We start from the raw sequence: 19,261 nt of genomic DNA, 5'->3' as shown, positions 1-19,261 counted from the left end.
TATTATCCTGATTACCAAACCCATTTTAGCTGTCTTCTTTGCAAACGGGAGAGAATGAATTGGCAGCTCAAATATGTGTTATAGTATAGTGCCAGTAAGCTAAGATGAACCCACCTTTCTTTCCGTGACCTTATCTGACTCCAGGTGACAGCAGCAGTCCCTCAGGTCATGGGTCAGGAGGTCAGTCATGGTCAAAGGTCAAGGTCTGACCTCTGGTGGGCAGGTTTGAACTTCAGACTTGCTATTTGCACATTTTATATCTTCCCCTTGAAAAAGTAAACAAAAACAAAATGTGTCTGCTATGATTCAAATTTTTGCACGCCTGTCTTCTTCTAAATCTTGGGATGCTAACTTAGTAGGTAACAACTTACAAATCTTTTACATGAACACTTGCAACCGTACAGAAATAATATTTGAAATGTATATTATATGCACATGGAAAAATACCATGTGTTATTCATTATGACTAGCATGGCATGGGTACAGAATTTATGGCAATAAGTTAAGACTTCCTTTAGCTCTAAGTCAATCAAAGATCGCCTGACATACCTTAAGACAGGACATAGCAGATGCCAACCCGAGAAAACTGTTTAGAAGTACCTGGCAGCAGATTTAGACAACAGAATTTGGCAGTCCGAAACTGGTAAGTTTGAAGATGGCGGTAACTTTCACAAGAAAGCTGACCTATGACCCAGTTGGTCTGAACCAATAGATAGAATTAGCTTCTGTTTAATTTTGTGAAAATATTCAGCAATTCTATTAACTATAAAATTTTTCATACATACTGTATCTCTTCCTCTTAGTGAAATAGTTTTTAGATATGACAAATACAATTTGGCCGATTTTTGATTCAGTTTTAAAAATTATGAACGCCTCTTGAATTGTTGCAGATAATGGACTCGTCTGGTCTCACCGTGGACTACTGCGCAGGTTTTCTGCGCATCTAGCAACCTTCCGCCATTTTTGTTTCGCAAACACTCGGTGAAAACTTGTCGAGACTGAATTTCTGCGATTTACAGACAATTTTGAGACGTTTTAGGAACTACTAACACCATGACTTCGTACAGGGTAAGTCTAAAATGTTGCCACTGAAAATTGTACGTACATTCAGGCTTAATTCGGCTCAAATAGCCCGTTTATTTTTCCTTGACCAGTCTTCGGAGTTTGTTGTGCAGAAAATATTTGTGCACCTGTTGTACGATTTTGATTTAATTGGTCTGAATCCCTCTTAAAGAGTCTCAACCTTCTTAAAATGGGCGTAACTTTTGTATGAAAGCACTAGGATTTTGTACACTGTCCTGTGTTGAACGAACTGGTACCAAGTCTACATTCGAAGCAATGGTTTGCCCAGAGAAAAAGATACTATAAATTTTGTGCAAAAATAATTTATAATGTAAACTAAAATAACAGGTGTTTTCTATCAGACTCGTGCAAATTATTGGAACCGAATTTTATTACCATACACGTAGTTAAGTGATTTTGTTACTACAGTAGTACAGCAAGGTTCTCACTTCCATACACCTAGAGGGATACAGAAGGAAATACTACTGTAGTACAGCTGAATAATTTGTGACATAATCTCCCCTGTTCCTGCAGGCAGCAGACTCGAAGCGTGAGGAGTTCAGGAAGTACCTGGAGAAGGCCGGCGTCTTGGACGCCCTCACAAAAGGTCAGACTCAACAGTGAACACCTAAGGGACTCACCTTTTCCTTATCACCTACCCATGTACTTGTACTTGATTAGGTCTTGTAACCACCTTTTTTGGGTGAAGTAATTATGTAATAGTAGTACCGTGCTCATAATATATAATCATATGGATGTCTTCGATGTAGTCAATTGTTCGAAAAAAAATCGAATTAAAGAAAGTCATGTTTTTGCTGAGTCAGAGTTTTTGTTTCTCCTGTGACATACTCTGTGTTGCTTTTCTTTCCAGTGCTTGTTGGTCTGTATGAGGAGCCGGACAAGCCAAACAATGCCTTGGAGTGAGTACACGGTTATTTGTCTTTAAAAAAACTTATCATGTAGCTCGAGAATATAACAGATGGAAAACAGTTACATGTATGTGCAACAAAATGCAGTTTAGTTCATGATAGTCACAGTGATACAATTTATTAGAAGTTCACTGCCACAGCTTATGTTTTAACAGTTAACCAATAAAGTCTTAATGTTTTGAATAAACATTGCCATTCCTTATTTGGTAGTAAGTCTCTTTGAAGTACATGTACCTGCCAGACTGTGCCTTGTGACGGACTTATAGTACTTTGTTATATCTTGTGATAGACTTGAAAGTATCAGGCTAACCATGAAAATTATTGCAGTTTCCTGAGACAGCACCTTGGTGCCAGCAGCCCAGAGACAGCCGATGTGGAGGGCCTGAGACTGGAGCTGTCCGAGGCCAGGCAGAAGGTGGAACAGCTGACCGAGGAGAACGCTGAACTCAAGGCTAAGGTCGGGGAAACAGACTTTTACTACTCACTCACACACACTCACTGTCCGGTTTATCGTCTGTTGTTCCCCGTCTTCCGAGGGTTAGACGTGCTTGCACTGTACATCTGGGGCTTGATAGCAGCACGCCACTTGTCTCTGTCCTGTGTGTTGATCTTTGGTTACTACTGTCAGGGTTTGAAATTCATTTTGGGAAAAGGTGCACTGGTGCATGGAACCAAAATATTTACTTCCACCAGAAACATGACATTTGCACAACATGAAATGGGCCAAATTTTATAGCGAATTTCAAAATTCTAAACAAGTAATACAACAGAGGTTATCTTTTCTGGGGAAAGCTTGTTATACTAGTACACAAAATAACAGTGAAACTCAGCTTTGGGCTATCAAGTGGATGTGTGAACAGAAACAAATTTGTTAGTTTTATAATGGATTTTCACATGTAACTGCAGATTAGCTCTCTCATTAAGCCCAGTCCTTATTTTCCATCACTTTGTTTTAATACAGCTTGCTCAGTACGAGCCCCCAGCAGACGACCAACCTGCCGACTCCTGATCACCTCGTTGCCATGACAACACCTCCAGCACAAGAGCTGCCTTCATCATCCATGTGACAGCTGTCAATCACAGCTGTCACTCACAAGCAATTCTTTTAATACCTTGAAAGTTCATCTGTCTTGGTAGAAGTCATTATGAAACAAGTTTGAACTGCGCGATATCCAACACAAGAAATTGGACTCACTCAAATTTTCAAGTGTGCAACTCCAGTCTTTGTCAATGCTGACGGAGTTGTGTGTTATCTGCATGACATCACAGAAGCGGTGGATTGCTCATTCCTTGACAAAGACTGGAGTTAAGCAGTCAAAAATTTGTGTGAGTCCAAACTTGTGCAGGTCAAACTTGTTTCATAGCAATTCTTTAAGTTTGTTCACCTTCTCTTGTTGGAAACTGTCCAGATTGACTCTGGTAGTTTTTGTGCTCCTTGAAGTTTATCTTAAAGATTGTATGTTAACCTTTATATCTCTGGTATGCAGAGAAAATAATGTAGGTGTTGTCAGTGGGGCTGTATTGTTAAAAGCAATGCCTGATGATGTAAGTAGTAGTGAAAGTAGAACAGGGTTGGTAAAATTACGAGAATTCTAGTCGTCAACTTGTCTTCAACTGGTCCGCAAAAACATTCCAGAATGTTCTGTTCACCACATTCTGATACATGCAGTGGTTTAAGCACTTTGCTTGCCTTAGGGTCCAGTCATATTCGTCATATGATTGTTGTACAATTGCAAACTGAGATCATTCTTTTAAGTTCAGCTGTCTTTTTACAAAAAAAGCTGTCTCAGATCCCGAGAATTCTAACTTCTCTTAAGGCATCAAAATCATATGGCAAATGTGACTTCACTGTTAGTCTTGATTTTCTGAATTCTACACAGGAACAACTACCTTTTCAGTCAACATAGCTCTGTTGCTGAAATCTTAACTCTGTGGATTTCGGAGTGGCATTAAGCACAAGTTGTATATATCATTGCCAATCAGAATTATTTTGGATTTGAGATTTTAAGTTTTTAATTTAGGTTGAAAGATAGGATCAGGCAATTCTATTATTATTGATGAAGAATTCTCATGAGACGTTTGGAAGAGACTTGCTGGTAGTGATGCATACCGGTTCACTGGACTTGGATCCGGACTTGTAAGAATGTTTAGGTTCAAGTCCAAAAAAACCTAAAAGTCAAGAACCGAGTCCGGACTCATTACCATAAAAGACCATTTCACATACCCCTTTTCTTTCCAAACCATCTAAAACCTTCCGTAGATTGTAAAATATTTGCTGCAAAATGAAGAAAACATTGCCATCGGGCATCGTCAAGTACCGGCCTCCATGTTATGTGGCCAAAGTTTCACCCAGAGAACATTGCAAGGTTGCCAACATGCAATTTTGCATATGCCATGGGTTTAGGTCCGGACTTACAAGTCGGGAACTCAACCTAAAGCTTTGGACTTGAATCCGGACCTGAACCTAAAATTGGGTTTAGGTATGCATCACTACTTGCTGGTGATGATATACAACTGTACATGTAGTGTTGGAAGAATAAGAAGTTGCCTTCCAGTTCTTTTCAATAAAAGAATATTCTACACTTGAGTCGAGTCCTTTGTAATTTTCTTGTGTGAGATTTTATAAAAGTTTGGTCCCTTTGGATTTTTGGTACAACTCACTATACATGTATTGCTATGTCAAACCACAGATAAATGAAATGCTACCTCCTAAAAAAAACAAAGAATCATTGTGGAAGTCTGCTATATACACTTCCTTGTATTCTTTTGACAATATGAAAAGCTTCAATGCATCACAGAAGATATCTTACACAAGTTGCGACTATGATATATTAGTAGCTGACAGTTTCAATACTTCTAGTAACATTCTACATACATTATGACAAGTTTACACAAGGAAGACCCATAGAAAAGAACATACAGCTTGCATGAATTACTGAATACAGCACAATAATTGAGCACATTGTTTAAAAAAAAACTACAGTTGTTAATCTAGAATGATGAGTTCGTCGATGCCCCAGTCTTCAAAGCTCCCGTCTGGCAGGTATCTTCTGATGATGATGGGGATCTTTCTGACTCTAAAAAGACCAAAAATAGAAAAAGCGTTAAACTTTTTGCAACAATGCCCTCCATTTACAAGCTTAAAATTCAAAGAAGATGAACATTGCCAGGGTAGGTACTAGTTTACATCAAATCATGATATGTAAATGTATCACTCACTATCTAGGCTATATGTATACTAATATACTGTATATCTAATGCTTACTTGAGTTCCTTCATTGCGATGTGTAGGGGGTCTGTTTCTCCCTCCAACTCTACCATCACTGGTGCTCCCATGCTGGAGAAAAAATCAACTTGTTTTACTATCATAGTAATAACTATGTGCAAAACTATAAGCAGATCAATGAGAAGTTTAGGTAGCAAGTAGTGTCAGCCTGAATTGAAACTGGTGTAGAAGGAGGTTTGAAAACTCCAGAGCCATACAAGTGATCGCTGTCTTTGTTTACATCACATACATGCATATTACTTGAAGACATACTGGTATGTAAAGGAAAGTCAGCAAACCATCAGCCACTTTTAAATTGCCTACCACTTGTTGGCCAATAGGGCATCATTGTGATCGCTCATATACATCATGATACTGTAAATCAGTAATCACATTATATTTGCAGTACTTTCATATTCGTTTTCACGGTCACTTCTGTGCCACAAATTTATCATTACCATGAACAATTATACTTGGCCGACTTTCTTCTGCACCTGCCACCACCCGGAACATTTAGTTCCACAAACTGATTTACAGTACATAAAGGCACTAAAGATGCAACACTTACGCTATCTGTAGGGCCCTTGTACCCAGCACTCTGGCCCGTTCGTACTTGGTCATGTAAGGGGTGGTGATCTTCTGGAGCTGTTGGGGCTGGTCTCCATCTAAGGAGAGGGAAATCCACAACGTACATCAGGAAGGAAATATATTCTATATGGATCTCTATCATCACCAAGAGACAAGATACCTGACCTATCATGTATTACAGTACCCATTCTTTTCGTGTTAGAAGCCCTTTCTACACCATATGTAGATAAATCAAAAGTACAACTTAAATGCCTGAAATTTCACATGGTCTACTACACATACATGTCCCTTTTTCCATTGCTATGATGATTATGATGTAAAGTGCTGCACAGATTATAAAGTGATTCTTAATCCTCTTGTTAGAAATTTAAACTTACCTCCAGCAGGAAGTACATCAATGTTCTCATCTCCTTCTTGCTGTAACAAAACAGGAAAACATTTTGCTACATAGAATGATACATTTATAAACTTGAAGCTATACCAGTGGCAGTATTCAATATCTTTTATGTATTTCCATGAAAACATAATTTTTTGCAAACATTTTAAGATTAACAAATTATAACTTGCATAAACATGACAAGAATAGAAGCATCCTGAAATGATGGACCCTGAGAGACCATATTTAGATTTAGATAGAGAGGGGATGATATAATACCTCTACATTGTCCAGTTCATCTAGGGGCTCCTCATCATCCAAGTCATCTCCAACATCGTCAAACCTTCAGAGGGAAAAATACCATAGTCATAATTATAATTTGGTGCAAATAAATGTACTAATAGTACTACTATCACTACTCTCTCTCTCTCTATATATATATAATATGCATCCATACAGTCTATTTATTTCCAAATCATTACAAGAAATGAGAACCTTAAACAGTTCAACCAAAGTTCATCGTGCTTTTTAATCTATTCACCACTGTCTGCATCTTTTCTGGCTCTTCATACTGGGTATACAGATGCAGACACAAACACATGCCCCCCTCCCCACACACATGCACAAAGCATGGCAACACGCTCACGTACATTCAACGGTGAAATGTTACAAAAGCCATCCCTGTACAGGACTCTTTCTTCATCTCTCCAGTATCTAACGCAACTCAGACACAAATCACTAAAGTTCTAATCCACAAACGTCAAACTAAAGGCGGGAAAAACATGAAAAGTTCGAACTTACGCGTCTCTGTCGTCAAAATCGTCCGCCATGATTACACGCTTGTGGTGATGTCATCAGTTTATGTGCATATAAGAAATGGCATCGAAAATCGACAAAACTGGTCGCAATAAAGTTGATTGTTATTGCTTTTTGTAAAAAAAAACACAAATTCTAACGAAGAATACGGATGCAACTGCTTTTAAAACTTCACTTTGGCTTTTTTTTTTTGCTCTAAGAAGATGACGTCACCACAAGACGAGCACATCAAAATGGCGGCGCCCACATCGAAATAATTTGTAAGGTGCAAATTTTCATTGATATTTTTCCGTTCAAGTCCTTGATATCAGCTACAGGGAGACTCTACGCAAAGTATCAGCAATCTGAGCTTCTATGGGTAGGATCTGTGCGAGTTTGTATCCTCTCTGCCGCGTAGTTTTTCGTAGCTATCGCCCAGGATTTTGCCGAACTGTTTCGACGTCTAGCACCAAGGCTAGCACCGGTACCTTTAGGCCCTATTCACGTGAAACGTGTTTTACCCCAAGAAGGAATTTGAAGTCAACCCAGCGCTATAGCAGCTCGTTTTGTGCAGCCTTTGCCATGGAGAAATCACCTGACAAAAAGGAAAGTACCGCCAAAGGGAAACGCCAGCCTTCAGAAAAAGCTGGCCCCTCCAAGCGTGCCAAAATGGACTCGCCCAAGGACAAGAGTCGCCACAACTATAAACACAAAGTCTTCGAGCCTACCCGGAAGACGGTGGGATTCGACCAGGTCTGTATGGTGTCTGTATCTGTATAGCCGGTATAACCGCCCATCCACGTAACACGTACGCCATGCCAGCTTCTGTATCTGTATAGCCGGTATAACCGCCCTTCGGCATAACACACCAGCTCCTGTATCTGTATAGCCGGTATAACCGCCCTCCTGCGTAACACACTTACTAACACACCAGCTTCTGTATCTGTATAACCTTCCTTCGGCGTAACACACCAGCTTCGCAGGCACGCGGCAGCTAGCTATACTGAACGACCCGTTAGTTAACAGTGTTACACCTAATCTTTGCACAGTTAATTGCAGGAGTTGTTCAAAGCTTTCTCATGCATAGTCTGGACATTTTTGGTCAGTCGTCTAGCGACACCCCACTGTAATAAAAATATTTTCATTTCCTTTACAGGTCATGTTTAACGAGACCACCAGCTACATCGAAAACGGCCTCCGCAAAGTACAACCCTACTTCTTCACCTTCGAGGCTTTCGCCAAGGGGCGCTGGCTTGGTAGAACTGTCATGGATATCTTTAGCAGTGAGTTTCGTGCCCACCCGCCAGAGCACTACAAAAAAGCCATCAAGATGGGACGACTTCTACTAAACGGCGAACCTGTCAAACTCGACACGGTCCTAAAAGACAACGACTTTATGCAGAACACTGTACACCGCCACGAGCCCCCAGTTGTAGCAGACCCTGTGGAAATCGTAGAAGAGACAGACGATCTTGTAGTCATCAACAAGCCTGCCTCGATGCCTGTCCATCCGTGCGGAGGCTACAGACACAACTCGGTGATCTTCGTCCTGGGTAAGGAGCATGGGTTCGAGAACTTACACCCCATCCACCGACTGGACCGGCTTACATCGGGGATTCTCATCTTTGCTAAGAACCTGGAGACCAAGCACAGGCTTGACGCACAGGTTGGTTTCATCAATGTATTGGCAGATGTTACAGAACGTTACACTGAGTTTCAGGTCCCTGTGGTAACTCTTGAATAGGTCATATTTTGCTCGTATTCTTACATATAGCCCTACCACTACCAGCAAGATATGCCCTATTCAAGAGCCGTCACCGCAAAGTTTCGGGAGGGTTTTAACGGTTTCAAAGAGTCCAGCCTTAGCTTTAGCACGGTAGCAAAACTTGAGGAATGTACTAAAGCTGACAAGGCTGGACTTCCCTGGGTACAAGAAAGCCAATTACACAATCAAATTAAACACAGTATCAGTAAAAATCCCATCACAAGGAAAGAATACATTACGACTGTCATTCTTACAATAGGATCATACATGTAGTGAAAATGCAACATTTTTTTATTTGCTGCACAGGTGAAAGGCAGGGAGGTGAAGAAGGTGTACCTCGCGAGAGTGATGGGGGAATTTCCTGACAAGGTGGAGTGCGACAAACCGATCTTCGCGGTGAAGCACAAGCTGGGGGTCTGCCGCGTGTGTCCGGAAGGGAAGGACGCCAAGACGACGTTCGAGAGAGTGAGCTACAACGGGCGGTCGAGCGTGGTGCGGTGTTTCCCAAAGACGGGCCGAATGCACCAGATCCGTGTACACCTTCAGTACCTCGGCCATCCGATTGTTAATGACCCTCTGTACAACAGTGCTGCGTGGGGGGCGGATAGGGGGAAGGGGGGCATCGAGGGATCCAGCATGAACAAAGTTCTTGAAAAGCTTGTCACTGAGGAGACTGAGAGACAATCTAAAGGCAGTGAATCTTCACTTGATACTGCACAGACTGGTACATCTGGTACTGGTACAACAGAACAGGAGCCCTCAAAACAGAACGCTGACCTTGACACTCCAGACAGAGAGGAGGGGTCAAAGGGGAAGGGTCAGGGGGTTACAGCGAGCACAGTTAGCACATGTACATCCACAACAGAACAGAGCACTGGCCCTGATGCTCAAGACAGTGAGCAGGGGTCGAAGGGGAAAAGTCAGGGGGTCACAACCGTTGACCCCATCTGTGATGAGTGTAAGGTCAGTCGTCGTGACCCGACCCCAGAAGAGCTGGTCATGTACCTGCATGCCCTGAGTTATGAGGGGGAGGGCTGGGGGTATAAGACCCCACCCCCCAAGTGGGCCAGTGAGGACTGGGTACAAGACTAGCAACTTTAAATAAGCTGTAACTAATAATAGCCTAGGTACCATTCTGATTTTGCTCCGCCATGCTAGAAAAATTTGCAGCAGAGCAAAATCCTGATGGTACCCAGGCTAGTAACTAAGGAACAAGTGGAAAAGTACACGTAGTAAACTGTAATCATCTGTGCAGTAAGATGGGACCATATCTTCTCACTGTTGTTAGAGAGCTATTATATTCTATTGTACATGACTTGTACTATTGTATTGTGGAGGAAAGTTGAGTGAAGAAAATACTGAATTTCTTTGCAATGTCTATTAGTATTGCGCTATCACCAAGGATGTAGTAGTAATACTTTCATGCAACAAACTTTTTATTTGATTTTAGCATTCATTTTATGTGGAACTAATCACAATATAAGCCCTGTACATGTTTTTTTTTCTGGAGTAAAAACTGTATTGATGACACAAAAGATGGCAGTACATTAAAAATAAAAGATACGACTCAGACAATTGAATTATTTCTTTAATTACTATGTACAATTATAATAGTAGGTTTCTTCATTGAAAGAGGTATACACAATATCTTGTAAAAAAAGCAATTTCTGGGGAAAGAATTCATTACAATGCCCTCATCATTACCTGACAATATTCCCAAAATGCCTTCGCAAAAAGAAAACACGAACAAGCATACATTCTAACAATTTTATCATGTTTTGGTTTATGCTTGTGGTGGTGGTAAACGGATCATATACTACCTTCCCTGCTTAGCACTCTACTCTTACTGTCTTACCATGGGAGAGTTGGGAGTTGAACACACACCACTACCAGTGGACTAGCTATATATTATAGCCACCTACAGTAGTGGCCTGTGTGGCCCAAGAGCTATAAAAATGTGAATAAGCACTGTCCCTAAAGCACATACAGAGTTGTGGAAATGATTATCTCACTACCAAATCCAGAATGGGTGAAAAAGCACTGGCCATGGGTTTTTTTGCGTAAATCTGCGTACTTTTCTGGGAATCTGGGTGAATTTCCAAGGTGCCATTTGCTATTGTTTCCATGTAAATATACTGGGTGAAAATAAAAATTGCACCTATATGACAAAACGGTGAATTCTGGGTGAATTCAAGGTTTCACCCATTGTAAAACAAACAGCAATTTACTAGTGCTAAGATGACTAGTACGCTGGCTGTTTTTCATGGGTTGAATATTGAGCTGACTGCTAGTGGCAGTGTGCTGGCACTCGTTGTTCACTACGTAGTTATGTTCTTCTACCTTTCCGGACCTGTGCCAATCCCATGGCTGTTACTAGTATGAGGAATATGTGTCTGGCTGCAGCAATACACGGGAACAAGAAGGTAAAATACAACATTTTAAACCTTCTTGGTGGAAACCACTTCAGAAAGTTGACTTGGGGCCAAGTTGACTGGGCCGAGTTGGTAATGGTCTTGAGTCATATAAATTGATTTCATTTCAATCGCGGTTTTGAAATCGTAAGATAAGTTTGCAAGTCTTTCACTGTTGACAATTGTGCTGCTACAGGACCATTCATAATGTTGTCATTGGAATGTTGAATTTGCATACAGGAACAATAGCCTTTCATATATGTTGTCATTGGAATGTTGAATTTGCATACAGGAACAATAGCCTTCGCACCTTGACCTGCATGACAATATGAATAAATTACAGCTTCTCCAAAAGTGGTGAACGTTTTGGTGAGGATTTTCAAAGTGAAAATCATATTTTTTTGGCAATACAGAGTGCAATTTTTGGCAATTTTTAACACATGATTTGGGATTATTACCTAACTCATGTTGCGATTCTTATGTGGTATACGCCACAAATTGAATTTCAAGACATTGGCAATGAATCAGGCTCCATCAATCATAAGATTGTAAACTCCACTTGACTGAAAAATGTATCGAAGGGATATCTCCCAGGGTCAGTGTTTGGTTCATACTATAATCATAGGGTTGAACATACTATGTGTAGATCAATCTATGCAAAGAACACAGAATCCAAGGCAACACAGGGTGGTAAAGCTTGTAAATTTTTGGACATTCTTGCCATTATCTAAATCAATTTCATTTCAACCATGGAGGTTCTTCCACTTTACTGTTAACATGTGTTTACATGTACTTTGGAGTTGTAGGGATTTTCAACTGACTAGATAAATCTTCAAAATCCAGTACCCACTAAAAGACTGCCAGTCAGCACTGCAACATTATGAGGCATGTGCCTGTGCAGTTTAATATGACACCTATTACCAGAGGTGTTCAATAAGATGGGTGAATCTGGGTGAATTTTCCATTGTAATCGAGTGCAAAGTAAACACTGGAAAATTCACCCATTCCTTGCATAATTTGGTCATAATGCGCAAAATTTCACCCATTGCAAAGAAAACAACAAATGGGTGATTTTTATTGAGAACAATGGAAATCACCCAAAAGTACGCAGATTCGCGCAAAAAAACCCATGACCAGTGCTTATTCACCCATTCTGGATTTGGTAGTGTCTAGTTGTGGTGGTACTGGAGGTAGCCATCCGAATGTTGCACGTTGAAGTAGTGGAAGAGCACACTGCCGCCGAGGGCCGTGGGCGCGCAGGCCATGGGGCCCATCAGGGCCGTCTGTGGGGCCGAGGTCGTCCCCTGTGCGCCCGAGGTCGCCGCCGGGGGCTCAAGACGGAGGATCCGGATAAAGTTCCACCTGTCCGCGTCGTGGGCCTTGTTTTCCACCTGGAACAAACGCGGTAATGAACGAAACAAGAAAAATTAGAATAACTTTATCAGTAGTTCAAGGACAGGCAATTCCTTTTTTCTAAAAAAAGAGGAACAATATATCAATACATTGGGGACGACATCATTTACCAGATACTAGTACAGTAGTACCTTTGGCCCAGTGTTGACGTGACAAGTCTCATTGGGTCAGTCTACTGAGCAAGACCTGAGAGAGCTCTAGTTGAGAAAAATTCTTTGTATTAGATCAAAATTTTTAAGCCTGGGTGCCATCCTCAAGTTTTCGCCCGCTCCCTAATGTCCCTAGCTGTCCGTTGTACCCAACTTGAAAAGTTTAATTCATAAGCGGATTTCATTCTTAAAATCAAGTCAGTGTGGCCTTAATATAGACAAGCAGCTCTGAAACTCAAAATTCAACGTATCCTCACCACATAACTGTTGCCTTGGCGATATACCCTGATTGACAGCCTTCCCGACGGCCAGTCCTGCGTGGACCAATCACTGTACACGTTGGTGACCACGCAGCTCAGCCGGAAGTGGCCGTCAACATACTCCAAACCCTGCATAGGTGAAATAGTGACCAGAGTTTCGGTTAGGGACGTCCTGGCAACTGAACATGAAACGCGATTTAAAAAAAAGGAAAATTCTGGTCGGCTTATCATGGAGTCGAAATTCCAAAGTTGAGGTTATCAAACTAGTAATAAACGGGTCAGTAGACTCACCGTTTTCAGCCAGTGTTCGTGGTCATATCGCACCATTAGGCCTGCCTGTGTTGAAGGATGGAATGGTTACGTAGCTATAGATAACATCTAATGTTGTACATCGAACTTGTGTTAAGAGCAAGTGGAAGTGATCTCGAACTAGTTTGAATCAAATGAACTCAATGACTAGTTGGGTTAATCTCCCACTGGTCGGGACAGAGAAGATAGACGCTACGTACAGTATGTCTGCAAATCAAAAATCAATGTACATGTAGGTTCATTGTACGGAGCACAATGACAATGTGCCCGGCCGTCCTAAGGACTTTGAACCTTTCAAAAAACGTTATCTATTCTATCTACATGTATATCTACAACTTGTTTCTAGGCTTACATGATCGAACTGATTGACGGCAGACAGTTCGAACATGGTCTCCATGACGCAGTTGGGCTGAGTGACGGGCGCGTACAGCAGGTGGCCGTTATCCGCGATCAGCTCGGGGGTGTAGTACGTTCTGCGGGGTGGGAACGGGGAGAGATTATACTACTAGTAATCTTTCTAAGCTTACTTGATCGAACTGATTGACGGCTGACAGTTCGAACATGGTCTCCATGACGCAGTTGGGCTGAGTGACGGGCGCGTACAGCAGGTGGCCGTTATCCGCGATCAGCTCGGGGGTGTAGTACGTTCTGCACGGCGGGAACGGTTAAAACAAAAATTATATACTGATCTCCAGGAAGATTATGAAAATTCTAACCCTATAACCGTAGCCAGAAGTGTGTGTAGTAGTCGTTCTAGCTACCACATGGAAGCCAGCGACATTAGGGAGTGGTGGCGGAAACTACTGGGAGGATGGCACCCAGGCTACTGAACGGGTACTAGTAAATCAAGTAACTATACACATTTTCTCATGGAATCAGACGTTTCAGATACCATCTTTCATCAGTGACTGCGCATGTTCAATGTTTTTTTTTAAATACTGAGGCAATTATTCCCAATAACTAGTGAAGAAAGATCATTAATAAATCTAAAAGATAGTGGATGCCATCTGAAACGTCTGGCAGAGAATCTATTCGGTTGCCAAATTTATTTTGTATAATAGAACTATAGATTACTGATATACTAACCTCTAGGGAGATGTAAGGATAGTTGTAATAAAAAAAGGATCTGGTTCATTTTCGGCGTTTTACGATTGTTTTTACAACACCTAACTAGCTGAAACCGGTAATAAAACAATTTAGTTTCACTTGGGTACTTACTTCCTCCAGAAGTCACTCTTCTCTTTCTGAAACGAAGAAAATCAAATAAACATATCAATAAACACATAAACACGTCAATCATTAGTCACAAATTCCATTTGAGAGTTAATTTAAGCATGAATACTTAATGTAACATGCGTGAATCTTCAGTGAGGAACTGAACTGACAAACAAGGCCTAGGGCAAATGTTACTCTTACGGCGACCCACTCTCCTGGCCAATTATTTACTAGTACCCTATTTTACCGAATTGTACGCTCCATTGCCCCGTTAGGAAAGCCTGGCTGGTGGTGGATGTAGCCTCTTGTGCAGGCCCCGCGGCGGTAGGAGAGAGTTTTTAACGCGTTATTTTAATATAGCCGGCCATCCTACATAGCCGCCGAGAGAAGGTTCCATTCAGCCCACGGCTATGTAGAATGGCCGGCTATATTAAAATAACGCGTTAAAGACTCTTCCCCACCGCCGCGGGGCCTGCACAGGAGGCTATGGTGGAGCCGAGACTCCAGTTATGAGACAAGATTATAGTCCACAAGTTTACAGCAAACACCAGTTAACGTTCAACGTTACGTTCTCACGGTTTTGCCGTGAGCCATGGAATGTCTTATCTTGCAAATCTAAACTACATGTTTACAGAGCAGGATCGAGAAAAGTCTGAAGGTCACTGAGTCAGACATTAGGTGTGTTGTGTGTACAGTCTCTAAACATTGTATAACTATAACAAAAATATTAAATTGTGAGGTAAGATAAAAAGTGTATAGAGTCATTAGACCCATAATGTGAATATGTCACATTCTAGAAAACTAAACGGAACATACACGAAGATGTTGCGAGTGGTTTTCAATACACCATGGTGGAAACACACTACTAATGAACAGTTATACGGTTCGCTACCAAATGTAACTTCAGTAGTCAAATGTCGACGACTAAGCTTGGCCGGTCATGTAATACGTAGTGAAGAACCAGCCAGTAGGCTTCTACTCTGGAACCCTGATACCTGTAAGAGAAGAGTTGGACGCCCAAACATAACAGTTAAGAAACTTATTGAAACTGAAACTGGCTTGGAGGGACATGAACTTTTCTCAGTGATGTATGACAGACAGTTGTGGCGAACTAACTTTGTATGCTCCACCTCTACGGAGGATGAATGATGATGATGATGAGACCCATAAGGCTGAAGTGGTTGGGTATCTCTATGGTAACTCTGGGACCAGACTGACGTATGGTTTCGGGTTGTTTGGACCTTTTCAAGTGAAATGTTTTTGTTCCGCCTACGTTCCAAAGTCTCCCAATAAACAAGCATGAAAGGTAAATGAAAAGACGCAGAAAAATAAGAGACCCAACCCACATTGACTGATTCGGACCACAGAGAGTCAGAGACACACGGAAGTTCTAACACTTCCGCTTGTCATACAGGTAATTTAACCATGGATTTAACTAGCTAGCTATTAGCCTCCACCACACATTCCTACGGGGTAATGGACAGTGGACCTACAAAAACTTGCAAGGTCAACAATTTGCCGGGGGAGCGAGCGAAGGTTGGGTAATTTTAAATTTCGTAGTTGAATTTTGCAGTTGAATTTTGCAGTTGAATTTTGCAGTTGAATTTTGCAGTTGAATTTTGCAGTTGAATTTTGCAGTTGAATTTTGCAGTTGAATTTTGCAGTTGAATTTTGCAGTTGAATTTTGCAGTTGAATTTTGCAGGATACATGCCTGTAGGTAAAACATGCCTTAAGGCGGGTAGTTAACTTTAAACCTCACCGGCGTGACTACTATCCCGTTGGTGCCGTCCGCCCTGAGCATGAACTCGTGCGGGTCGTGCAGCCAGGTCAGCTCCGGCCGCATCTGGCTGGTGTCAAACGTCGTCGCAAAGGGGATGGTCAGTCCGTGGGAGCCCGACATGATCAACTCAGGTACTAGTCTTTTCCAAGGAAATCTTTTGGTGGCTGGAATACATACAGAATCAAATTCAGTGGCAAATTGGCAATACAGTATCAAATTAGCAAGACAGTATCGAACTGGCAATACAGTATCAAATTGGAAATACAGTACAGTATCGAATTGGCAAGGCAGTAGTGAATTGGCAAGACAGTATGTAATCGGCAATACAGTATCAAATTGGCAATACAGTAACAGTGGCTGCAATACATATAATACATTGTAATACATTATCACATTGGCCAGACAAGTTGTACCGTATCAATTTAGCAAAACTGTTGCAGGACAGTATCAAAGTAAGCAAGGTGAGTCTTCCTGGTTGTGAAAAAAGAAAGGTTCCTACACCCTATGTTCTACCTAGCGGATGAAACTACTAAGTCTTCGGAAGTATCAAATTGGACAGGTAGTATCCAATACGCCACAATTATAGTTACTACAAACCCGGGTGGCCAATTTGATCCAGCCTCTACCAGGCTTCGGAAGACGCTCGGAAATAGTAGAAATTAGTCAAATAAGAGATAACATGCGGAGGGAGTTGGTCGGCTAGAGAGTGCATTTTGCCGGCATGTTATATTTATTTGACCGATTTCTACTCTTTCCAGCCGTCTCCCGAAGCCTGGTACTGGTAGAGGCTAAATTTGATCGTTCCTTACCTACAAATGAATCAGCTAGGTTGGAGATAAAATCTCCGAACCGTGCATGAAGTTTTACCTGTGTGTTCCTCCTGCTGTGGACCCTGCAGTCTCTACACGGAAGTGAAACGTTCGGGCGGCGACCTTAAGGTTCACCTGTTGTTTGCCCACCTGTGGTGTCACGGGGTCGGTGCCGGGTTTAAACCACGCCCAGTACCTACAGGGGAATGACGGAATGAAGACTTTCACTGAATCTTTAGTCTACAGTAACTCCACTATGAATGGTTATAAATATATCAGCCACGCTTCTTGCGGGGACGTTAACTTCACCTGTTGTTTGCCCACCTGTGTTGTCACGGGGTCGGCGCCAGACTCAAACCACGCCCACTCTTTAAACTTACAGTTTGCAGAGCTACAGGGGAATGAAGGATGGAAGACTTTCACTGAATCTTTCTACAGTAACTCCAAGTCACTTTGGTTGTATATCCTATAAGTTAGTATTGTTGAATTTCACAAATCAGCCACGCTGCTGAAGGGAGATCAGTGTGGTGTATTTGCCAATAAATAAATAAATAAATAAAATCTAATAAATGTCACGGGGTTCGCACGAGACTCAAACCACGCCCAGTCGCGACTGTGGGCAGAGCTACAGGGGAATGAAGGAATGGAAGACTTGAACTAATCTTTCAACAGGATCTCCAATGTTGATGTGCATGTCACTCTTGTAGCTGTACTATTTCCATATAACCTCCTTGCTACAGTGTTATGTACAGTACTAGTGGAACATTAGGCAATAAATAAACAAATAAATGTCCGTACCAACAATAAATTGAAAATTTTAATCCAAAGGGTCTATTAAACACAGAATAGTGTTCTGTTTTATCACAGGTGAACATACTGAGTGACAGTAACTGAGTAAGTAACAACGGAATTTTGCATTGTGATCTTTCAATTATTAATATCGTAATTCGTACTGTTTGCTCACATGTGACTGTGAGCTCAAGCTCAGGTATATCATTATCACGTCCCAACTCGTGTTTGTGCGTTGTTCAAAGCTAGAAGCCAGCTAGCCTCCTCCGCAGTCTTGTTGGGCGTGGGCGTAATTTTTGTGCGCGACGCGAGTAATATGCCGCCGCGAGGGACGATTTGCTGCCGAGGGACTTTTGCCACGGAGAGAAGGTTTCCGCGCTCCTGTCGCGTCGCGCACAAAAATTACGCCCACGCCCAACAAGACTGCGAAGGAGGCTAGAAGCCAGCTATGTTTACGAACACTGTTAAAATCGACCTACCGGACGGGCTGATTCTCGCGCACGCTGCATCGTACGATCGGGTTGAAAAGGTCGAAGGTCAAGGTTCAACAGCTGGTGGCACTCCTGATACTTACATAGTGTCGTCGCATTTCCGACAGTAGAATAATCACGATTCAAACATGTACATCAGTGTTTTGTGATATTTGGACCGATCAAGACACACTTTCTATAATTTCGTGCGAAATGATAAGGAAATAACTTTCATTACTCGAAATGAATTGCCTAGAAAAATGATGATTAGTATACTAGTACATACTAGTAGAATATAATAAATTAAAATAAAGTAGATCACTATATAATGTTACTTACAGTGGTAAGAACTTACCAATGAACATGACAAGGTGCGGAAAAAAACACAAATATTTGAGGAATCAGCATTTAGTCCTCCTTTCTAGTATGCAGTATTGCATTTCTGTAAAACCCTGAAAATGAGCCGGATCCGCTTGGACTAGAGAAACCAATCGTCCATTCTATTGTCCGACTCTATTATCCACCAGCCTTTAGTAAAGCCCGGTACGAGTAGAGGGTGTCCCCTTATCTCTCATGCTGGAACAATGGATCACGCCTCGGCAAACATAGCACACAGGAGCGGGCAAACACTCGGGGCCGGTACTGGGTGGAGCCGGGTATTGTGGGGAGATAGAACCGGGCAGAAATGCCGGTAAAACCAGGATTAGCATGGCGGAGTGGAGAAGGACGGTAGCCTCTACCAGGCTTCGGGAGGCTACTGGAAAGAGTAGAAATTGGCCAAATAGAGATAGATAACATGGAACTCCCTTGGCATGTTTTCTCTCTATTTGGCCAATTTCTACTCTTTCCAGCCGCCTCCCGAAGTCTGGAAGAGG

General features: G+C 41.9%; 3 protein-coding genes across 4 annotated transcripts; 1 reads left to right on the top strand and 2 right to left on the bottom strand.

The window, feature by feature from the left end:
- The first annotated feature begins 918 nt into the window (after positions 1-918).
- LOC109469893 (RNA pseudouridylate synthase domain-containing protein 2-like) lies at positions 919-9,872 on the top strand. Its single transcript, XM_019768649.1, has 8 exons — positions 919-1,068; positions 1,597-1,669; positions 1,934-1,982; positions 2,319-2,448; positions 2,953-2,997; positions 7,385-7,768; positions 8,172-8,681; positions 9,087-9,872. Exons 1-8 carry the CDS (start codon positions 1,054-1,056, stop codon positions 9,870-9,872), a joined length of 1,992 nt encoding a protein of 663 aa, XP_019624208.1. The 5' UTR covers positions 919-1,053.
- Positions 4,963-7,112, bottom strand: LOC109469907 (DNA-directed RNA polymerases I, II, and III subunit RPABC2-like). Its single transcript, XM_019768668.1, has 6 exons — positions 7,022-7,112; positions 6,500-6,563; positions 6,222-6,261; positions 5,825-5,921; positions 5,257-5,328; positions 4,963-5,068 (listed from the first exon to the last, which is right to left on the bottom strand). The coding sequence occupies exons 1-6, from the start codon at positions 7,048-7,050 to the stop codon at positions 4,978-4,980; spliced, it is 393 nt and encodes a 130-aa protein (XP_019624227.1). The 5' UTR covers positions 7,051-7,112; the 3' UTR covers positions 4,963-4,977.
- Positions 9,873-10,692: 820 nt separating the features above from the next.
- LOC109469906 (regulation of enolase protein 1-like) lies at positions 10,693-17,304 on the bottom strand. Of its 2 annotated transcripts, none has more exons than XM_019768666.1 (8): positions 17,186-17,304; positions 16,298-16,482; positions 14,541-14,566; positions 13,850-13,970; positions 13,305-13,349; positions 13,011-13,142; positions 12,363-12,582; positions 10,693-10,789 (listed from the first exon to the last, which is right to left on the bottom strand). In XM_019768666.1, coding segments are annotated over exons 2-8 (687 nt in total). In that variant the 5' UTR covers positions 16,439-16,482; positions 17,186-17,304; the 3' UTR covers positions 10,693-10,787. The 2 variants fall into 2 exon arrangements, with proteins under 2 accessions (XP_019624225.1, XP_019624226.1); XM_019768667.1 differs by having other exon boundaries at positions 10,699-10,786; positions 12,360-12,582.
- Positions 17,305-19,261: the final 1,957 nt, after the last annotated feature.

The sequence above is a fragment of the Branchiostoma belcheri genome, unplaced genomic scaffold (assembly GCF_001625305.1).
Source record: "Branchiostoma belcheri isolate BF01 breed outbred unplaced genomic scaffold, Haploidv18h27 scaffold210, whole genome shotgun sequence".
Classification (NCBI taxonomy): domain Eukaryota; kingdom Metazoa; phylum Chordata; class Leptocardii; order Amphioxiformes; family Branchiostomatidae; genus Branchiostoma; species Branchiostoma belcheri.
This window is presented reverse-complemented; position numbering and strand designations above follow the sequence as displayed.

Bases quoted from the DNA above. Each gene is read 5' to 3' on its own strand.
- LOC109469906 (XM_019768666.1), bottom strand. From the start codon at position 16,438: ATGTCGGGCTCCCACGGACTGACCATCCCCTTTGCGACGACGTTTGAC. The intron at 14,567-16,297 runs GTGAGGTTTAAA...TCTTCGTTTCAG, and splicing joins ACGGGATAGTAGTCACGCCG to AAAGAGAAGAGTGACTTCTG. The intron at 12,583-13,010 runs GTGAGGATACGT...CGTTTGTTCCAG, and splicing joins GCCAAGGCAACAGTTATGTG to GTGGAAAACAAGGCCCACGA.
- LOC109469907 (XM_019768668.1), bottom strand. From the start codon at position 7,050: ATGGCGGACGATTTTGACGACAGAGACGC. The intron at 6,262-6,499 runs GTATTATATCAT...GTTTTGTTACAG, and splicing joins ATGAACTGGACAATGTAGAG to CAAGAAGGAGATGAGAACAT. The intron at 5,329-5,824 runs GTAAGTGTTGCA...TTTTTTCTCCAG, and splicing joins ACAAGGGCCCTACAGATAGC to CATGGGAGCACCAGTGATGG.
- LOC109469893 (XM_019768649.1), top strand. The intron at 1,670-1,933 runs GTCAGACTCAAC...TTTTCTTTCCAG, and splicing joins CTTGGACGCCCTCACAAAAG to TGCTTGTTGGTCTGTATGAG. The intron at 2,998-7,384 runs TGATCACCTCGT...TCAGCAATCTGA, and splicing joins ACGACCAACCTGCCGACTCC to GCTTCTATGGGTAGGATCTG.